The sequence below is a fragment of the Ranitomeya imitator genome, chromosome 7 (assembly GCF_032444005.1).
Source record: "Ranitomeya imitator isolate aRanImi1 chromosome 7, aRanImi1.pri, whole genome shotgun sequence".
Taxonomy (NCBI): domain Eukaryota; kingdom Metazoa; phylum Chordata; class Amphibia; order Anura; family Dendrobatidae; genus Ranitomeya; species Ranitomeya imitator.
Genome location: NC_091288.1, coordinates 76,094,136 through 76,115,023, shown reverse-complemented (window position 1 = coordinate 76,115,023; position 20,888 = coordinate 76,094,136). Strand labels below are relative to the sequence as shown.

The 20,888-nt window shown below is 43.0% G+C and overlaps 1 protein-coding gene across 3 annotated transcripts in view; it reads right to left on the bottom strand.

The window, feature by feature from the left end:
- The window catches only part of LOC138644753 (voltage-gated delayed rectifier potassium channel KCNH8-like), an 824,668-nt gene that overhangs the window by 228,898 nt on the left and 574,882 nt on the right, over positions 1 to 20,888 (bottom strand). For 2 of the 3 annotated variants that reach the window (XM_069733531.1, XM_069733533.1), the window contains exon 3: positions 10,958 to 11,092. In XM_069733531.1, the coding sequence (XP_069589632.1) occupies positions 10,958 to 11,092 (135 nt within the window). Of the gene's footprint in view, positions 1 to 10,957; positions 11,234 to 20,888 lie in introns of those variants that run through there. The other variant, XM_069733534.1, reaches the window with a different exon arrangement.

Genomic DNA, 20,888 nt, shown 5'->3' with positions numbered 1-20,888 from the left:
ATTGGGTTCATTCTTATTTTATATTGATAGATCGAGCGATTCTGAATGTGGTGATCCCAAATATGCATATATTTGACTTTTTAATTGTTTTATTTTGAATAAGGCGAAAGGAGGGTGATTGGAACTTTTATATTTTTTAATTTTTTTAATGTTTTTAAAAACATTTTTGTTTTACTTTTTGAATCCTTCAAAAATCTCAATGGGAGTCTAGAAGCTGCTATAGTTTGATCACCTCTGCTAAACAGAGCAATCTGGCAATGACAACCTTAGAGGTCTGCTGCAGACCTCTGGTTGTCATGCTTACCCATCGGTGATGCGCAATCACCTATGGGCAGGATTAGCGATGCGCTTCCTGTTAGCGAGAGTTAAATGCCACTGTCAGACTAAGTCCTGCTTTTTGTCTACTGAGCGTGCCTGTGGGACGACCTCTGATTGGAGTTCGGAGGTCATATGCTCAGGTCCTCTAACGGCTCTGATTGGACCACTAGGATGGTCCTGGAAGGCTGCGACTATAAAAGGTTCACATGGCTGCTCGGCCATGTTCTAGTATAGAGAATGACAATGTATGTGTGTGCTGTGAGAATGACTCTGGTGAATGATCCTTAATGATCCCCTTCCCTCTGGTTGTTGTCTGGGTGTTAGAGTAAGTGGAGCAAGTAGTCAGTGCCTGATAGTGGCTCCACTGCTGCGATCCACCAAGTGTCAGAGTAGGGTGGGAATTCCCGTTTGAACTCAGCATCTGCTCCGGGCATCCTCAGGCATGGGCTCAAAAGATACCGAGTGACAGAGCGGGTTCAACCACCAGTGTAGTGGAGGTGAGTTCTAGGGATCCCACTAGCGTCTATCGGCTGCACCCTGTGACTGCTAACGGTGTATAGCATTTCTATTGCGACTTTGTGAAGAAACAGAGTACGCTTTACTTTACACCGGTTGACGTTTAACCCGCGTGTGTTCGGCGTTCACCCACTGTTAGGCTATGTGCACACGTTCAGGTTTTTTCGCGTTTTTTTCACGATAAAAATGCTATAAAAGCGCATAAAAACGCATACATATGCATCCTATCATTTAGAATGCATTCTGCAATTTTTGTGCACATGATGCGTTTTTTTCCACAAGAAAAATGCATTGCGGTAAAAAAAGCAGCATGTTCATTAACCCCTTTACCCCCAAGGGTGGTTTGCACGTTAATGACCAGGCCAATTTTTACAATTCTGACCACTGTCCCTTTATGAGGTTATAACTCCGAAACGCTTCAACGGATCCTGGTGATTCTGACATTGTTTTCTCGAGACATATTGTACTTCATGATAGTCGTAAAATTTCTTTGATAGTACCTGCGTTTATTTGTGAAAAAAACGGAAATTTGGCGAAAATTTTGAAAATTTCGCAATTTTCAAACTTTGAACTTTTATGCAATTAAATCACAGAGATATGTCACACAAAATACTTAATAAGTAACATTTCCCACATGTCTCCTTTACATCAGCATAATTTTGGAACCAATTTTTTTTTTTGTTAGGGAGTTATAAGGGTTAAAAGTTGACCAGCAATTTCTCATTTTTACAACACCATTTTTTTTTAGGGACCACGTCTCATTTGAAGTCATTTTGAGGGGTCTATATGATAGAAAATGCCCAAGTGTGACACCATTCTAAAAACTGCACCCCTCAAGGTGCTCAAAACCACATTCAAGAAGTTTATTAACCCTTCAGGTGTTTAATAGGAATTTTTGGAATGTTTAAATAAAAATGAACATTTAACTTTTTTACACAAAAAATTTACTTCAGCTCCAATTTGTTTTATTTTACCAAGGGTAACAGGAGAAATTGGACCCAAAAAGTTGTTGTCCAATTTGTCCTGAGTACGCTGATACCCCATATGTGGCAGTAAACCACTGTTTGGGCGCATGGGAGAGCTCGGAAGGGAAGGAGCGCTATTTGACTTTTCAATGCAAAATTGACAGGAATTGAGATGGGACGCCATGTTGCGTTTGGAGAGCCACTGATGTGCCTAAACATTGAAACCCCCCACAAGTGACACCATTTTGGAAAGTAGACCCCCTAAGGAACTTATCTGGATGTGTGGTGAGCACTTTGACCCACCAAGTGCTTCACAGAAGTTTATAATGCAGAACCGTAAAAATAAAAAATCATATTTTTTCACAAAAATTATATTTTTGCCCCCAATTTTTTATTTTTCCAAGGGTAAGAGAAGAAATTGGACCTCAAAAGTTCTTGTCCAATTTGTCCTGAGTATGCTGATACCCCATATGTGGCAGTAAACCACTGTTTGGACGCATGGGAGAGCTCGGAAGGGAAGGAGCGCAGTTTGACTTTTCAATGCAAAATTTACAGAAATTGAGATGGGACGCCATGTTGCGTTTGGAGAGCCACTGATGTGCCTAAACATTGAAACCCCCCACAAGTGACACCATTTTGGAAAGTAGACCCCCTAAGGAACTTATCTAGAGGTGTGGTGAGCACTTTGACCCACCAAGTGCTTCACAGAAGTTTATAATGCAGAACCGTAAAAATAAAAAATCATATTTTTTCACAAAAATTATATTTTTGCCCCCAATTTTTTATTTTTCCAAGGGTAAGAGAAGAAATTGGACCTCAAAAGTTGTTGTCCAATTTGTCCCGAGTACGCTGATACCCCATATGTGGCAGTAAACCACTGTTTGGGCGCATGGGAGAGCTCGGAAGGGAAGGAGCGCCGTTTGACTTTTCAATGCAAAATTGACAGGAATTGAGATGGGACGCCATGTTGCGTTTGGAGAGCCACTGATGTGCCTAAACATTGAAACCCCCCACAAGTGACACCATTTTGGAAAGTAGACCCCCTAAGGAACTTATCTGGATGTGTGGTGAGCACTTTGACCCACCAAGGGCTTCACAGAAGTTTATAATGCAGAGCCATAAAAATAAAACAAAATTTTTTTCCCACAAAAATTATTTTTTAGCCCCCAGTTTTGTATTTTCCCTAGGGTAACAGGAGAAATTGGACCCCAAAAGTTGTTGTCCAATTTGTCCTGAGTACGCTGATACCCCATATGTGGGGGGGAACCACCGTTTGGGCGCATGGGAGGGTTCGGAAGGGAAGGAGCGCCATTTGGAATGCAGACTTAGATGGAATGGTCTGCAGGCGTCACATTGCGTTTGCAGAGCCCCTAATGTACCTAAACAGTAGAAACCCCCCACAAGTGACACCATTTTGGAAAGTAGACCCCCTAAGGAACTCATCTTGATGTGTTGTGAGAGCTTTGAACCCCCAAGTATTTCACTACAGTTTATAACGCAGAGCCATGCAAATAAAAAATATTTTTTTTTCCACAAAAATTATATTTTAGCCCCCAGTTTTGTATTTTTCCAAGGTTAGCAGGAGAAATTGGACCCTAAATGTTGTTGTCCAATTTGTCCTGAGTACGCTGATACCCGATATGTGGGGGGGAACCACCGTTTGGGCGCATGGGAGGGCTCGGAAGGGAAGGAGCATCATTTGGAATGCAGACTTAGATGGATTGGTCTGCAGGCGTCACATTGCGTTTGCAGAGCCCCTAATGTACCTAAACAGTAGAAACCCCCCACAAGTGACCCCATATTGGAAACTAGACCCCTCAATGAACTTATCTAGATGTGTTGTGAGAACTTTGAACCCCCAAGTGTTTCACTACAGTTTATAACGCAGAGCCGTGAAAATAAAAAATCTTTTTGTTTTCCCACAAAAATTATTTTTTAGCCCCCAGTTTTGTATTTTCCCAAGGGTAACAGGAGAAATTGGTCCACAAAAGTTGTTGTCCAATTTGTCCTGAGTACGCTGATACCCCATATGTTGGGGTAAACCCCTGTTTGGGCACACAGGAGAGCTCGGAAGGGAAGGAGCACTGTTTTACTTTTTCAACGCAGAATTGGCTGGAATTGAGATCGGACGCCATGTCGTGTTTGGAGAGCCCCTGATGTGCCGAAACAGTGGAAACCCCCCAATTATAACTGAAACCCTAATCTAAACACACCCCTAACCCTAATTCTAACGGTAACCCTAACCACACCTCTAACCCTGACACACCCCTAACCCTAATCCCAACCCTATTCCCAACTGTAAATGTAATCTAAACCCTAACCCTAACTTTAGCCCCAACCCTAACTGTAGCCCCAACCCTAACCCTAACCCTAGCCCTAACCCTAGCCCTAACCCTAACCCTAGCCCTAACCCTAACCCTAACCCTAGCCCTAACCCTAGCCCTAGCCCTAACCCTAGCCCTAACCCTAACCTTAACCCTAGCCCTAACCCTAGCCCTAACCCTAACCCTAGCCCTAACCCTAACCCTAGCCCTAACCCTAACCCTAGCCCTAACCCTAACCCTAATCCTAGCCCTAACCCTAGCCCTAATGGGAAAATGGAAATAAATACATTTTTTTTTATTTTTCCCTAACTAAGGGGGTGATGAAGGGGGGTTTGATTTACTTTTATAGCGAGTTTTTTAGCGGATTTTTATGATTGGCAGCCGTCACACACTGAAAGACCCTTTTTATTGCAAAAAATATTTTTTGCAATACCACATTTTGAGAGCTATAATTTTTCCATATTTTGGTCCACAGAGTCATGTGAGGTCTTGTTTTTTGCGGGACGAGTTGACGTTTTTATTGAAAACATTTTTGGGCACGTGACATTTTTTTATCGCTTTTTATTCCGATTTTTGTGAGGAAGAATGACCAAAAGCCAGCTATTCATGAATTTCTATTGGGGGAGGCGTTTATACCGTTCCGCGTTTGGTAAAATTGATAAATCAGTTTTATTCTTCGGGTCAGTACGATTACAGCGATACCTCATTTATATCATTTTTTTATGGTTTGGTGCTTTTATACGATAAAAACTATTTTACAGAAAAACTAATTATTTTTGCATCGCTTTATTCTCCGAACTACAATTACTTTTTTATTTTTTTGCTGATGATGCTGTATGGCGGCTCTTTTTTTGCGGGACAATATGACGCTTTCAGCGGTACCATGGTTATTTATATCTGTCCTTTTGATCGCGTGTTATTCCACTTTTTGTTCGGCGGTATGATAATAAAGCGTTGTTTTTTGCCTCGTTTTTTTTTTTTTTTTCTTACGGTGTTTACTGAAGGGGTTAACTAGTGGGACAGTTTTATAGGTCGGGTCGTTACGGACGCGGCGATACTAAATATGTGTACTTTTATTGGTTTTTTTTTTTTATTTAGATGAAGAAATGTATTTATGGGAATAATATATATTTTTTTTTTTTCATTATTTTGGAATATTTTTTTTTATTTTTTTTACACATTTGGAAAATTTTTTTTTAACTTTTTTACTTTGTCCCAGGGGGGGACATCACAGATCAGTGATCTGACAGTTTGCACAGCACTCTGTCAGATCACTGATCTGACATGCAGCGCTGCAGCCTTCACAGTGCCTGCTCTGAGCAGGCTCTGTGAAGCCACCTCCCTCCCTGCAGGACCCGGATCCGCGGCCATCTTGGATCCGGGGCTCGAGCAGGGAGGGAGGTGAGGAGACCCTCACAGCAACGCGATCACATCGCGTTGCTGCGGGGGGCTCAGGGAAGCCCGCAGGGAGCCCCCTCCCTGCGCGGTGCTTCCCTGCACTGCCGGCACATCGCGATCATCTTTGATCGCGGTGTGCCAGGGGTTAATGTGCCGGGGGCGGTCCGTGACCGCTCCTGGCACATAGTGCCGGATGTCAGCTGCGATAAGCAGCTGACACCCGGCCGCGATCGGCCGCGCTCCCCCCGTGAGCGCTGCCGATCGCATATGACGTACTATCCCGTCCAGGGTCAGATAAGCCCAGGGCACCTCGACGGGATAGTACGTCTAAGGTCACAGAGGGGTTAATTTTGTGGATTTTTTGCATTTTTCCTGCTATTTAATGCATTGGGAAAAACCGCATGCGGATTTCTGACAGAAATATCCGGTTTTTGTCAGGATATTTCTGCAAGAAATTCTTACGTGTGCACATACCCTAGGTGTCGAGTTCCCGCCACTGCACAGGCGGAATCTCAAACCATGTCCTCTGCGGTCTCCCATTCTTCCCCAGCCACAGTGGAGTCTGCTCAGCAGAGACGTCGGTCCCAGCGACTGGCTCAAGCTGATACTGTGCGGCTGGTTACAGCTGCCGCCCCAGGTTCAGGTTCAGCCTTTGTAACCAGCATTGATCAGCAGCGAGCAGACGTTCCAGGAACTAAGTCCTGCTTTTCATCTTCTGAGCATGCCCGTGGGATGACCTCCCATTGGAGGTCGGAGTTCACATGCTCAGGTCCTGTAGAGGCTCCGATTGGACCACTAGGAAGATCCTGGAAGGCTACATCTATAAAAGGCTCGCATAGCCACTCGGCCATGTGATAGTATAAATCTGTAATCGTGTGTGTGTGGATGTATGCCTGAATCTGGTGAAAGCTCCGAATCATATCCATTCCTAGTGTTGTTGAATGTACTTGTGTGATTGAGCTACATAGCTCCAGATTGTGCCATCCAGCACCAAGCACGAGTTTACTGAGTTTATTTGCAGCGACCGCCAGTGCGGTGCTGTGTGCAACTAGTGCGCTTTCCTAGTCCTAGTTAGGGTGGTTAGTGGTGTCCGCCAGTGCGGCGCTGTATGCACTCTGTGCGGTAAATCTTTAATTAGTCCTGACAACCGGTCAGTGGAGGGTGGGAACTCCAGCTTGATCTCAGCATCTGACTCAGGGCGTCCTCAGGCATGGGCTTAAAAGCCACTGAGGGACAGAGCGAGATCAATCACCAGCATAGTGGGGGTGAATTTCAGGGATCCCACTAGCGTCCATCTGCTGCACCCTGTGACTGCTAACAGGGCACAGCGTTTCCTTTGTTTCCCTGCGACTCTGTGCAGCAACAGAGTTCGCATCAGTTCATACCGGGTGACGGAACCCGTGTTTTTTCTGGCGTAGTACCGCCATATAGTGCCGCCATTACTTAGCAGCAGGTGCCATCTCTGCACGGTGGACCCCGGGCTGCGAACTCACCTCATTACTATCTTTATATTTATTCGGTGCGTTCTGCCATCCCTAACACCCGCCATCTTGTTCCGCCATTACCTAGCAGCAGGTTCAATCTCTGGATGGTGGACCCTGGGCTGCGAACGTACCTTATTACTATTTATATATTTGGTGCATTCCGCCTGCCCTAACACTTGAATTTTTTAAAATAATATGCAAAGTAAACAACTCCCCAAAACTCATCGTAGGAACAAAGCCTTTCACTAATTTAGATCAGAGGAACAATATCAGACACAATACGTGGATAGATGAAGTTTTTTCACTGAGAAAATGCAGCTGTTTTTTTCTAATATAGGACAATCTATTTAAAAAAATCTCCAAAAATGACATAATTTAGTATCAGCATTGCTGTATGGTCTCTGCCAGTCGTTTTTCTTATTACGTACTACTTAAGAGCAGTAAGGATGTTTTAGGAGAAGCATTTCAGTTATTACAGAATATGTTCCTTTTGATATTTAGAACTGGCGAAATATCAAATAAATGACAGCTTTAAATGGTCTAATATCAGTTTAATTGATGTCAGTTGAGTATTTACCATTAATTGAACTTTAAAAGGACACAATTATTTTTCTTCTTTAATTAACAGACTTTTGTCTTAAGCATGTCTTTCTGTCTTTTCAGAGTAGGATAATCAGCATAATACACCATAATCATATTATGTAAGGTGGCAGAATAATATTGTCTCCCATGCTGTAGAATGTACGAACTGTGGATTGTGTGGCACAACAACAAAGTACTTTTTTTCCTGTAGATTTATACTCACATTAATACTTACAATAATACATGCAAGTAGAACACATTAGTGAACTCCAACAGTGAGTCTAGTTCACTTAGCTGCTAGAAGAGGACCTGTCACCATGTCAAAAGTGGTCTCTTTTTGATCTTACTGAAATCCCGTTGCTCCCCTGAGTATTTCAGTTTTTGTTTTATTAAAATCCTCCATACAGTTCCAGAGATATGGGCCTTTTATTAAGTGCAAATTTTTGGGCACGGTCAAACGGATCCTTGGGGGCATGTCTTTAGACTGTTCTGCATAATTACCCTGTGAGCCACACCCCCTTCTAAAGACCATAAAAATTAGCCCTAAATAAAAAAAGCCTTTATCTCGAAAACCATATGGTGGATTTTAATAAAACAAAAATCAGAATACGAAATAGAATATAAGCAAGAAGTTGGCACTTTAGACATGGTGACAGTTCCTCTTTAAAGGGAATCTGTCACCCCAAAAATGGCCTATAAACTAAGGCCACAGGCATCAGGGGCTTATCTACAGCATTCTGGAATGCTGTAGATAAGCCCCCAATTTATCCTGAAAGATAAGAAAAAGAGGTTATATTATACTCACCCATGGGCGGTCCCGCTGCGGTCCGGTCCGATGGGCGTCGCAGTCTGGGTCCAGCACCTTCCATCTTCATAAGATCACGTCCTCTTCTTGTCTTCTTGCTGTGGTTCCTGCGCAGGTGCACTTTGTCTGCCCTGTTGATTGCAGAGCAAAGTACTGCAGTGCGCAGGCGCCGGGAAAGGTCAGAGAGGCCCCTGTGGTTTTTAATTACATCTAATCACACTTGGTTCCGGCCAACCCATATTAGCCTTCGGTAAGTGTTCACATTTGGACAGGGAGGTCAGGGACCCATCAGATTAAAGAGACCACCTTGACGATGGTTGATGGGCTCACACTATTTGGCCAAATCCTGTGCAAAGCGTCTCTCAAATATTTTTCCTAATGTTCAAAAGCCATTTTGCTATTCATATTTCATGTATTTCATATTAGACATGCTTTGGCACAATAGAGTGCAACTTTTTTTGTATATTGTATATGGAGGTAGCTGCTCCTGGTGTGCACCTATTCACACTAGTTTGGATGTGCCAGTCATTTTTCTGTCATTCTTATGAAGATGGGAGGTGCCGGACCCGAACCGCGACGCCCATCAGACTGGACTGCAGTGGGACCGCCCCTGGGTGAGTATAATCCAACCTCTTTTTCTTATCTTTCAGGATACATCAGAGGTTTATCTACAGCATTACAGAATGCTGTAGATAAGCCCCCGATGCCGGTGGCCTTAGTTTATAGGCCATTTTTGGGGTGACATATTCCCTTTAAGTTGGAAAGGGTTATCTTAGGATTTGGATGCAAAAAAATTGGTGAAATTTCTAGGCAATGCCAAAGTAAGACAACTATTATGTACTGTAAATTTTTAGACTAGACAGTCTAAAGAAGCAATAGATTTAGCAAACGGCATAAGTTACCTTGATAAATTTTGAACATAATGACTCTTTATTACTCCAAGGCATACTATTACATCATGGAGCGTGTTGGGGTGCTTGGAGAAAGATCAGAATCTGAGCCAACTCCACACAGACTAGCGGTGGACACCGTGTCTCGTCACATCACAAGCCAGCGGTTACCGGTCACATACCCGGTCTCTTCTCATAACAGGGAAAACATAGCCCTTCGCTCACAGGAGTGTACATTCACTATAAACAACACTATCTATACGTAACTGATGAAGGTCAGATTAACAACCAAAATGTTTTTTTTGTTGCTGGTAAATAAAACCGCTTTCACGTACAAGTTGAGTGCCAGGTTTCATTTCATATAACTCCACACAGACTAGCGCAGATCACTGCTATGCCAATGTCAATCATTAACAGCAGCATTCAAGCACCGCGTTCTTGCCCGGACATTTGTTCAGATGCCTCTTGGATGCCTTTGACGTGATCTTCGGAAGCCAATGGTTTCCTATTACAGCTATGAGGTATGAATAGCTGATGGCCTACCTGCTGGTTATATTATTTCTCCTGGTTTCTAGCAGGGTGTGGTCTCCTCCTTGAGTAACAGTTCTGGTGAGTAGCAGAGCCACAGTAATAATATAACTATAAAGCTTAGCACAAGTTCTGCTGTAACACATGCAGCTATCAGTGGTGTGTTCTGGTGTGTACACGGCTGTCACGATATTTACACATTGAAATAATAGGGTAAGTGAACAAGCACACAGATTCATCACCAGTTGGGTTGGGGATTTATTACTGCAACTCTTCAGAAGGTGAAAGGGTGAGGTGGCAGGTGAGCAGCTAACTGCTGTATACAAATCAATGGGCCGTAAAGAGCTGAATGGGAAGTTATGAGTTAATCTCTACAGGAATATAACCACTGTGCATTCTCAGCCAGTGTCATGGAAACAAGCTGTACGCTATAAAAGATAAAAGCCGTCATTGCAAGAGAATGACAGCAGTTATAAAAAGCAAGTCAATTGAAAACTTGCTGCTGTCTAACGAATTAAAGCAACTTAAGAACTTGAGAAGACTATTCTAAGTCACAAACTTTAGCAATTTCATAGGTCGTGCTTTAATACCCAGTGTCCTGATGTAGTCTAGCGCAGGGGTGTCAAACTGCATTCCTCGAGGGCTGCAACCAGGTCATGTTTTCAGGATTTCCTTGTACTGCACAGGTGATAATTTATTCACCTACACACATAATGATTGCAGCACCTTGAAAAATCTTGAAAACACGCATGGTTTGCGGCCCTCGAGGAATGCAGTTTGACACCCCTGGTCAAGCGCATACTAAATAAACCAGATCTATTTTGTGAATAACTACTCAAGGTAATAATTTCACCCCCATGGCCATCTCAGGGAAAAAACTTTCACAATATAATTGAAAGCATTACACAGTTTTATTTTTGTACAGCAATTGATGTAAGTTTAATAGAAAGTTCAGGAGCACTGCCAGATTCACCATTTGGCAGCCCAGATTAAATTCTGTTTTTTTTCCTAAATAGTTGGCAATGAACTTAACATAATTTAATTTAATTGAGCACAGAGAAGTTTCCTGAGTTTTCGATTCTTCTATCCAGATTGAGTAAAGTCAGGATATAAACACTTGTGCATTAATTATATCTTCATTCCTCACCTGTCGGCTTGCAGTCATCTGAATAGAGCGCACTCTTTGTGTCTGAGATGTCTTTATGAGAGGCCAAGAAAAGAACCACTTCACCTTTCTCATTCTTTATTGGAACAATATCAAGGAGACACCAGAATGAGCCACCTACAAATGACATAAAAGACGTGAGATATTCTTCTAGTGAAGGACGATTCTTTTCACAAACAGTTCAGATATATTCTCTAGAAGCAGATGCTGTTATGCACACTTTTTTTTGCAGATAGGCAAAATGATTTTCATGTTCTTGTCACAGATGTTTTGTTGCATGCAACTTTATAACATATGTTTTGATAATTTTATGTTGTTTTCTGGGGTTATTGCTGTGGGCAGCTGACCTTGTGCCAACCATACATTTTATACAATATGTTCATATTAAATGGATATACCCAGATGTAGTTTCTCTTACAATAACACAGATGAAAGATATCATGACACAGAAAGTTAACTCTTATGTTCATGCACAGAACTGTAAAAATCAGGTGGGCGCTATCTGTGAATTTGACAGACAGCACTCTTCCATGTCTTATTGTATGGGGTTGTGCACATATCTGATTTTTTGCTCCCATAAATCAGATTGCACTCGGCCATGCAAGTCATTGGGTCCGTCAAAAAAAATCAGATCGTACTCGGATAACATCCGAGTGTGGTCCGATTTTCACGAACTGAGATAATGGAGCAGACACATTTTTTATCCATTTTCTCCACATCTGAGAAAATCAGATACACATCGTGATCATACTGTAATCAAACGCTGATCAGAGTGTAATTAGCATAATCAAATTGATTTTTCTCAGGCCAAGATAAAATCGTTCTCACGTGACCCTACCCTTTAATGGAAGCTGTCATTAAAAAATTACCGATTGTTTAACCCCTTCAAGACCTTGCCCTTTTCCGTTTTGCATTCTCATTTTTTGCTCCCCTCCTTCCCAGAGCCATAACTTTTTTATTTTTCCGTCAATATGGCCATGTGAGGGCTTGTTTTTTGCGGGACAAGTTGCACTTTTGAACGACATCATTAACATGTCGTACTAGAAAATGGGAATAAAATTCCAAGTGCGGTGAAATTGCAAAAAAAGTGCAATCCCACACTGGTTTTTTGTTTGGCTTTTTTTGCTAGGTTCACTAAATGCTAAAATTGACCTGCCATTTTGATTCTCCAGGTCAGTACGAGTTCATAGACACCAAACATGTCTAGGTTACGTTTTATCTAAGTGGTAAAAAAAATTCCAAACGTTGCTAAAAAAATAAATAAATAAAAATTGGGCAATTTTCCAATACCCGCAGCGTCTCCATTTTTCATGATCTGGGGTCAGGTGAGAGCTTATTTTTTGCGTGCCGAGCTGATATTTTTAATGATACCGTTTTAGTGCAGATACGTTCTTTTGATCGCCCGTTATTGCATTTTAATGCAATGTCGCAGCGACCAAAAAAACGTAATTCTTGCGTTTCAAATTTTTTTCTTGTTACGCCGTTTAGCGATCAGGTTAATCCTTTCTTTTTATTGATAGATCAAGCGATTCTGAACGCGGCGATACCAAATATGTGTAGGTTTGATGTTTTTTTTTGTTTTATTTTGAATGGGGCGAAAGGGGGGTGATTTAAACTTTTATATTTTTTTTATTTTTTTCATATTTTTTTAAACTTTTTTTTTTTTTTTTTTTAACTTTTGCCATGTTTCAATAGAAACTGGCATAGCCTGATCGGCTCTGCTACACAGCCGCGATCATCAGATCATCAGATCACTCCTATGCAGCTGAATTACAGGCTTGCTCACAGCAAGCCGGCATCAGCAACCATAGAGGTCTCAAGGAGACCACAGGTTGTCATGCCGATGCATCGCTGACCCCCGATCATGTGACAGGGGTCGGTGATGCGCTCATTTCTAGCCCGATGGCCGGAAGCGCCGGTTAAATGCCGCTGTCAGCGTTTGACAGCGGCATATAACTAGTTAATAGTGGCGGGTAAATCGCGATTCCACCCGTTGCTATTGCGGGCACATGTTAGCTGTTCAAAACAGCTGACATGTCCTGGCTTTGATGCGGGCTCACCGCTACAGCCCGCATCAAAGCGGGGGTACCGACCTCCGCAGTAATAGTACGGCGGAGGCCGGTAAGGGGTTAAACCAGACTTTTGTGTTAAATGTGTATTTTATAAAAATGTTAACATTTTTGTTACATAATAAAATCTGTGCTAAAAATCTAGAAATCTTGCAATTTCACATTGGCCACTTGTGATTTTTTTTAGACATCGACTTAATTTTATATATGTATAGCATTGTCTAATGAGCATATGCAATGGTCATTGTCAAGGGAGGGCGAGCAGGGTCAGGTTTAACATCACCTATTGTGATTGGTGGAGCCTGTGTCATCAGCTGTGTATAGAGGTTTTACCTGTCAATGTAATTCTGCCTCTGATAAAACGTCTTGGTGAAAACTCTTCCTGAAAAGACAAGAGTCTAAAAAACCCTAATGGCCAGAGTGACAATTGCAAGATTACTAATAAATTTATTTTAAAGATTGTTTGTGATCTGAAGAAAAAAAAACATTGCAATAAAAAAACCCATATAATACAAAAACCTAATTTAAACAATTGCTTCACTTTTAGGTTAATTTCCCACGATAAGTTTTCGACACTTAGACTCCTGCTGCTGGGAGGAAATGAACTTTATTCCCATCAGCAACATTCAGATTTTAGTCATGGGGTGGCACCATAATGGGTTCAGCCACCACCCTGTGTATAGAGAGAGGCCGCTGTAACCGCACCCCAAGCATTGATACAGGCTCAGCATTAAGGCCGGCTGTCAGTCAGTGCTGGGGGTGTGGTAACAGTCGCCATTCTCTATACACAGAGTGCTGGCTGATCCAACGCTGGTGCCGCCTCCGTGACTGAAATCCAAATACTGCTGGGAGGAATAAAGTTAAGTTTCTCCTGGCAGCGGGGGTCTAAGTGATGGTGCAGGGCAGGTTTAGAATGCTGCTAACCCCAAATCTGCAAGTTAATAGGGTGTTTTTCATGTGGCAGGTTCCCTTTAAGAAAGGCTACATCTAAATGTAACACATGGACAGACTGGGTCTGTCAAATCCTTAGTCACTGATACTTAGATCCCTACTTTTGTCACATGGGAGGAGGTTAAGTGTGATCCCTTTACATCAACGAGCACTCCAAAACTAACCATTCGTGGCTATAAAAACCTGTCATGTCTGTCATCACACCACTATAGCATTTGTTATGATGCATTGACTAAACAGAGACTGCTGTCAATGATATTTGTATTCTGCGGCTGATACCTGCAGATAGTTTGAATTTCTCACAGCTTTGCATAATTATCATTATTCTAATAATATTATTATAGTAGGCAATCCTCTAATAGAATCTTACATAAAAATCCAAACTGAAGCTTCAATTTATATACATCCAGAGATTGTTAATCGTCTGCGGAAAAAAATTATTGCAAATTAGTTCCTGCTATCCTAAAGGGGATATATAGTCAGAATCACAGATTGACAGACAGCAAACCTGTGAGAATAAGTGATTCAAATCTATTCCGTAATTTCTACCTGTGTCTAGAGAATGTGACTCATGTATGAAATCCAGTCTAACCAATTTGGGGCAGTCTGTATTGCTTGGCTACTGCTGATTTTCAGAACAAAAGAATATTATATAATTTAGATGCAATGGTGTTTGTGACCTAGAGAGATTTCATTTAGGCACTACAGGAATTCTCTAGGACTTCAATATGTAGCCAAAACTCAACAGCAATTACTTAGAGGAAACAACTGAGTCAGATCTTGGAAAATTGAAGAAAAGAATGCACCACTGAAGAAGATGAATCTGTATTATACACCGCTCAAAAAAATAAAGGGAACACTTAAACAACAGTAAATAACTCCAAGTAAATCAAACTTCTGTGAAATCAAACGGTCCACTTAGGAAGCAACACTGTTTGACAATCAATTTCACATGCTGTTGAGCAAATGGAATAGACAAGAGATGGAGATTATTGGCAATTATCAAGACACACTCAATAAAGGAGTGGTTCTGCAGGTGGGGACCACAGACCACATCTCAGTACCAATGCTTTCTGGCTGATATTTTGGTCACTTTTGAATGTTGGCTGTGCTTTAACACTCCTGTAAGCAACCCACACAAGTGGCTCAGGTAGTGCAGCTCATCCAGGATGGCACATCAATGCCAGCTTTCGCAAGAAGGTTTGCTGTGTCTGTAAGCATAGTGTCCAGAGGCTGGAGGCGCTACCAGGAGACAGGCCAGTACACCAGGAGACGTGGAGGGAGCTGTAGGAGGGCAACAACCCAGCAGCAGGACCACTACCTCAGCCATTGTGCAAGGAGGAACAGGAGGAGCACTGTCAGAACCCTGCAAAATGACCTCCATCAGGCCACAAATGTGCATGTGTCTGCACAAATGGTTAGAAACTGACTCCATGAGGATGGTCTGAGTGCCCAACGTCCACAGATGGGGGTTGTGCACACAGCACAACACCATGCAGGATGCTTGGCATTTACCACAGAACACCAGGATTGGCAAATTCGGCACTGGCACCCTGTGCTCTTCACAGATGAAAGTAGGTTCACACTGAGCACATGTGACAGACATGACAGAGTCTGGAGAAACCGTGGAGAGCGATCTGCTGCCTGCAACATCCTTCAGAATGACCGGTTTGGCAGTGGGTCAGTAATGGTGTGGGGTGGCATTTCTTTGGAGGGCCGCACAGCCCTCCATGTGCTCACCAGAGATAGCCTGACTGCCATTAGGTGCCGAGATGAGATCCTCAGACCCCTTGTGAGACCATATGCTGGTGCGGGTGGCCCTGGGATCCTCCTAATCCAGGACAATGCCAGACCTCATGTGGCTAGAGTGCCTGTAAGATGGAGGCATTGAAGCTATGGACTGACCCGCCCATTCCCCAGACCATATATGCTTTGCACCTTTATGGCCCCATAGATGCTCCTTATAATGCTGTGCCATATATGCTCTGCACCTTTATGGCCCCATAGGTGCCCCTTATAATGCTGTGCCCCATATATGCTCTGCACCTTTATGGCCCCATAGGTGCTCCTTATAATGCTGTGCCCCTTATATGCTCTGCACCTTTATGCCCCCATAGGTGCTCCTTATAATGCTGTGCCCCTTATATGCTCTGCACCTTTATGGCCCCATAGGTGCTCCTTATAATGCTGCTGGTGCTGCCATAAAAAAAAAAAAATCACATACTCACCTCTCTTCTCAGGACGCCGGCGCTTTCAATAATTACCTGCTCCTCTGCGGCTCCGTCTCCAGCACTGACGCTCAGCAGAGGGCGCGCACTGACTACGTCACAGCGCCCTCTAACCTGAGCGTCACTGCTAGAGGACGCTGGAGACGGAGCCGGAGCGAGGAGCAGGTAATTATAGCGCTGCGCTCCCCTTACCTGCTCCCAGCGCGGTCCCTGCAGTCCCTGGCTTCTCCGGCACTGCAGCTTCTTCCTGTAATTGAGCGGTCACATGGCACCGATCATTTACAGCAATGAATATGCGGCTCCTCCCCTATGGGGGTGGAGCTGCCTATTCATTTCTGTAATGAGCGGTGCCATGTGACCGCTCAGTGCAGGAAGAATCTGCAGCGCCGGAGAAGCCAGGGACTGCAGGGACCGCGCTGGGAGTAGGTAAGTATGATTACACAGCCCCCGCTCCCCCTGCCCTGCTGACACCCGGGTATATGACTCGAGTATAAGCCGAGAGGGGGACTTTCAGCCCAAAAAAATGGGCTGAAAATCTCGGCTTATACTCGAGTATATACGGTATATATATACATACATGCATATAGATAGATATAAACACACACACATGCATATACATATATATATATATGTGTAGTGAGAAAGTGTCTGCCTCTTTCCTGATTTCATATTCTTTTGCATGATTGTCACACATAAATGTTTCAGATCACCAAGAAATGTAAATATTAGACAAAGATAACACAAGATCACAAAATGCAGTTTTTATACAAAGTTCTTTATTATTCAGGGAAAAAGAAATCCAAACCTACAGGACTCTGTGTGAAAAAGTGATTGCCCCCTCTCAAAACATATATTGACTGCTTTATCACATCTTTGGGAAGCTGAGTTTAAATTCTCTAGCCACACCCAGGCCTGATTACTGCCACACCTGTTCTTAATCAACAAATCACTAAAATAGGACCTGGTTGACAAAGTGAAGTAGACCAAAAGATTCTCAAAAGCTGGATATCATGCTGCAATCCAAAGAAATTCTGGAACAAATGAGAAACAAAGTAATTGAGATCTATCAGTCTGGATAAGTTATGAAGCCATTTCTCAAGCTTTGAGACTCCAGTGAACCACAGTGAGAGCCATTATCCATAAATGGCAAAAACATGGAACAGTGATGAAACTTTGCAGGAGTAGCCGGCCCACCAAAATTACCCCAAGATCACAGCAATCACTCATGCAAGACCCCAGAACAACATCCAAAGAACAGCAGGCATCACTACACTTCATCACTGTTAGGTCAGTGTTCATGACTCCACCATAAGAAAGAGACAAAAATGGCAAAAATGGCCTGCATGGCAGAGTTCCTAGATGAAAACCACTGCTGAGCAATCTATATATATATAATCGTCTAAGGGGTACTTCCGTCTGTTTGTCTGTCTGTCTTTCTGTCTGTCTGTCACGGAAATCCCAAGCCAATCAGCAAAGGGCACAGTCTGGCAGCGAAATGGCCGCTCCCTACTCCCCTGTCGTCAGTGCCCGCTTAAACTCCCCTCGAGTCAGCGCGCACACAGGGTAAATGGCTGCTTTACACCACGTTATGCCGCGGTGTAACACACTCCGTTAACACTGCTATTAACCCTGTGGGACCAACTTTTTACTATTGATGCTGCCTATGCCGCATCAATAGTAAAAATATCTAATGTTAAAAGTAATAATAAAAAAAATCATTATATACTCACCCTCTGTCGGCCCCCCGGATGCAGCCCAGGCCTTTCCCGCTCCTCGCGACGCTCCGGTGACCGGTCCATGCATTGCGGTCTCACGAGATGATGACGTAGCGGTCTCGCAAGACCGCTACATTATCATCTCGCGAGACCGCAATGCACTCTTGGGACCAGAGCGTCGCGAGGAAACACCTGGGCTGGATCCGAAGGGCTGACAGATGGTGAGTATGTAACTATTTTTTATTTTAATTCTTTTTTTAACAGGGATATGGTGCCGACATTGCTATATACTACGTGGGCTGTGTTAGATACTACGTGGGCTGTGTTATATACTACATCTCTGTGCTATATACTATGTGGGCTGTGCTATATACTACGTGTCTATGCTATATACTACGTGGCTGGGCAATATATTATATGGCTGGGCAATATACTACGTGGCTGGGAAATATACTACATGGCTGGCAATTTACTACGTGTCTGTGCTATTTACTATGTGGGCTGGGCAATAAACTATGTGGGCTCAGCAATACACTACGTGGCTGGGCAATATACTACGTGGCTGGGTAACATACTGTGTGGGCTGTGCTATATACTACGTGGGCTGTGTTATATACTACGTGGGCTGTGTTATATGCTACGTGGGCTGTGTTATATACTACGTGTCTGTGCTATTTACTATGTGGCTCAGCAATATACTACGTGGGTTCTGTAATATATTACGTGGCTGTGTTATATACTACGTGGCTGTGCTATATACTACGTGGGCTGTGTTATACGCTACTTGGCTGTGCTATATTTCACTGCTGTATCTGTGCATCATGAATCGTGGTATGTGTTAAAGAGGGGGGCCCACTGAGACTCTTTCACCCGGGGCCCTCAAAAACCTGGAGCCAGCCCTGTCTTCACTGATTGTTCACGGCCAGGCGTGACCAATCAGCGACAGGCGCAGTCCACCCACAAATTGGCTCAGAATTTGAACCATGCTTCGCTAATTGGTCATGGCCGGCCAGCCGAATCCTATGTATAAATTCCATTATTCTGAAAACTTCATAAATAAACTACATACATATTCTAGAATACCCGATGCATAAGGGCTCATCTCAATTTTACCTGAAAACATCTCTAAGACTTTTGGGAGAATACTCTGTGGACTGATAAAACAAAAGTTGAACTTTTTGGAAGGTGTATGTCCCTTTTCATCTGGCGTAGAAACCAACCAACATACCAACAGTAAAATGTGGTGGTAGTGTGATGGTCTGGGGCTATTTTGCTGCTTCAGTACCTGGACAACTTGCTGTGGTAAATGGAATCATGAATTTTGCTGTCAACCAAAAAATTCTGAAGGAGAATGTACAGCCATCTGGTTGTGACCTCAAGCTGACGCGCACTTGGGTTATGCAGCAGAACAAGGATCCAAAACACACCAGCAAGTCCACCTCTGAATGGCTTAATTTAGGCCTTCATTTAAAAACTGCATTTTGTGATTACTTGTGTTATCTTTGTGTAATATTCAAGTTTGTTTGGTTAACTTAAATATTTAAGTGTGACAAACATGCAAAAGAATAGATAATCAGAGAGGGGGCAGCAAACATTTTTTCAAACAACTATACTTATATACTGTATATATATATATATATATATATATATATATACATATATATATATATATATATATATATATATACATATATATATACTAGATGGTGGCCCGATTCTAACGCATTGGGTATTCTAGAATATGCATGTCCACATAGTATATTGCCCAGCCCACGTAGTATATTGCCCAGCCACGTAGTATATTGCCCATCGACGTAGCATATTGCCCAGCGACGTAGTATATTGCCCAGCCACGTAGTATATTGCCCATACATGTAGTAAATTGCCCAGCCACGTAGTATATTGCCCAGACACATAGTAAATTGCCCAGCCACGTAGTATATTGCCCATCGACGTAGTATATTGCCCAGCCACGTAGTATATTGCCCATCAACGTAATATATTGCCCAGTCACGTAGTATATTGCCCATCGACGTAGTATATTGCCCAGCCACGTAGTATATTGCCCATCGACGTAATATATTGCCCAGCCACGTAGTATATTGCCCATCGACGTAGTATATTGCCGAGCCACGTAGTATATTGCCCATCGACGTAGTATATTGCCCAGCCACGTAGCATATTGCCCATCGACGTAGTATATTGCCCAGTGATGTAGTATATTGCCCAGCCATGTAGTATATTGCCCATCGACGTAGTATATTGCCCAGCAACGTAGTATATTGCCCAGTTACGTAGTATATTGCCCAGTTACATAGTATATTGCCCAGTTACATAGTATATTGCCCATTTACGTAGTATATTGCCAAGCCACGTAGTATACAACACAGAGCCACATAGTATATTGCACAGCGACGTAGTATATTGCCCAGTTACGTAGTATATTGCCCATTTACGTAGTATACTGCCCAGCCACGTAGTATACAGCACAGAGCCACGTAGTATATTGCACAGTGACGTAGTATATTGGCCAGCCACGTAGTATATTGCCCAGTCATGAAGTATATTGCCCAGCCACATAGTATACAGCACAGAGACACGTAGTATATTGTCCAGCCACATAGTATACAGCACAGAGCCACATAGTATATTGCATAGCAACGTAGTATACAGCACAAAGCCATGTAGTATATTGCACAGCGACGTAGTATATTGCCCAGCCTTGTAGTATACAGCACAGAGCCACGTAGTATACTGCCCAGTGACGTAGTATATTACCGAGCCACGTATGTCACAGGTTAAAAAAATAAAAAATCAACATACTCACTTAACGATCCGAGGGCCCCTTGTAGTTTAACATACTCACCATTCTGGTCGCTGCTCCTCAGCGTCCCGTCTCTCCGCCTCCTGGGATCCAACGGCGCTGTGCAGATGGGCGCGTGGCAGCCAC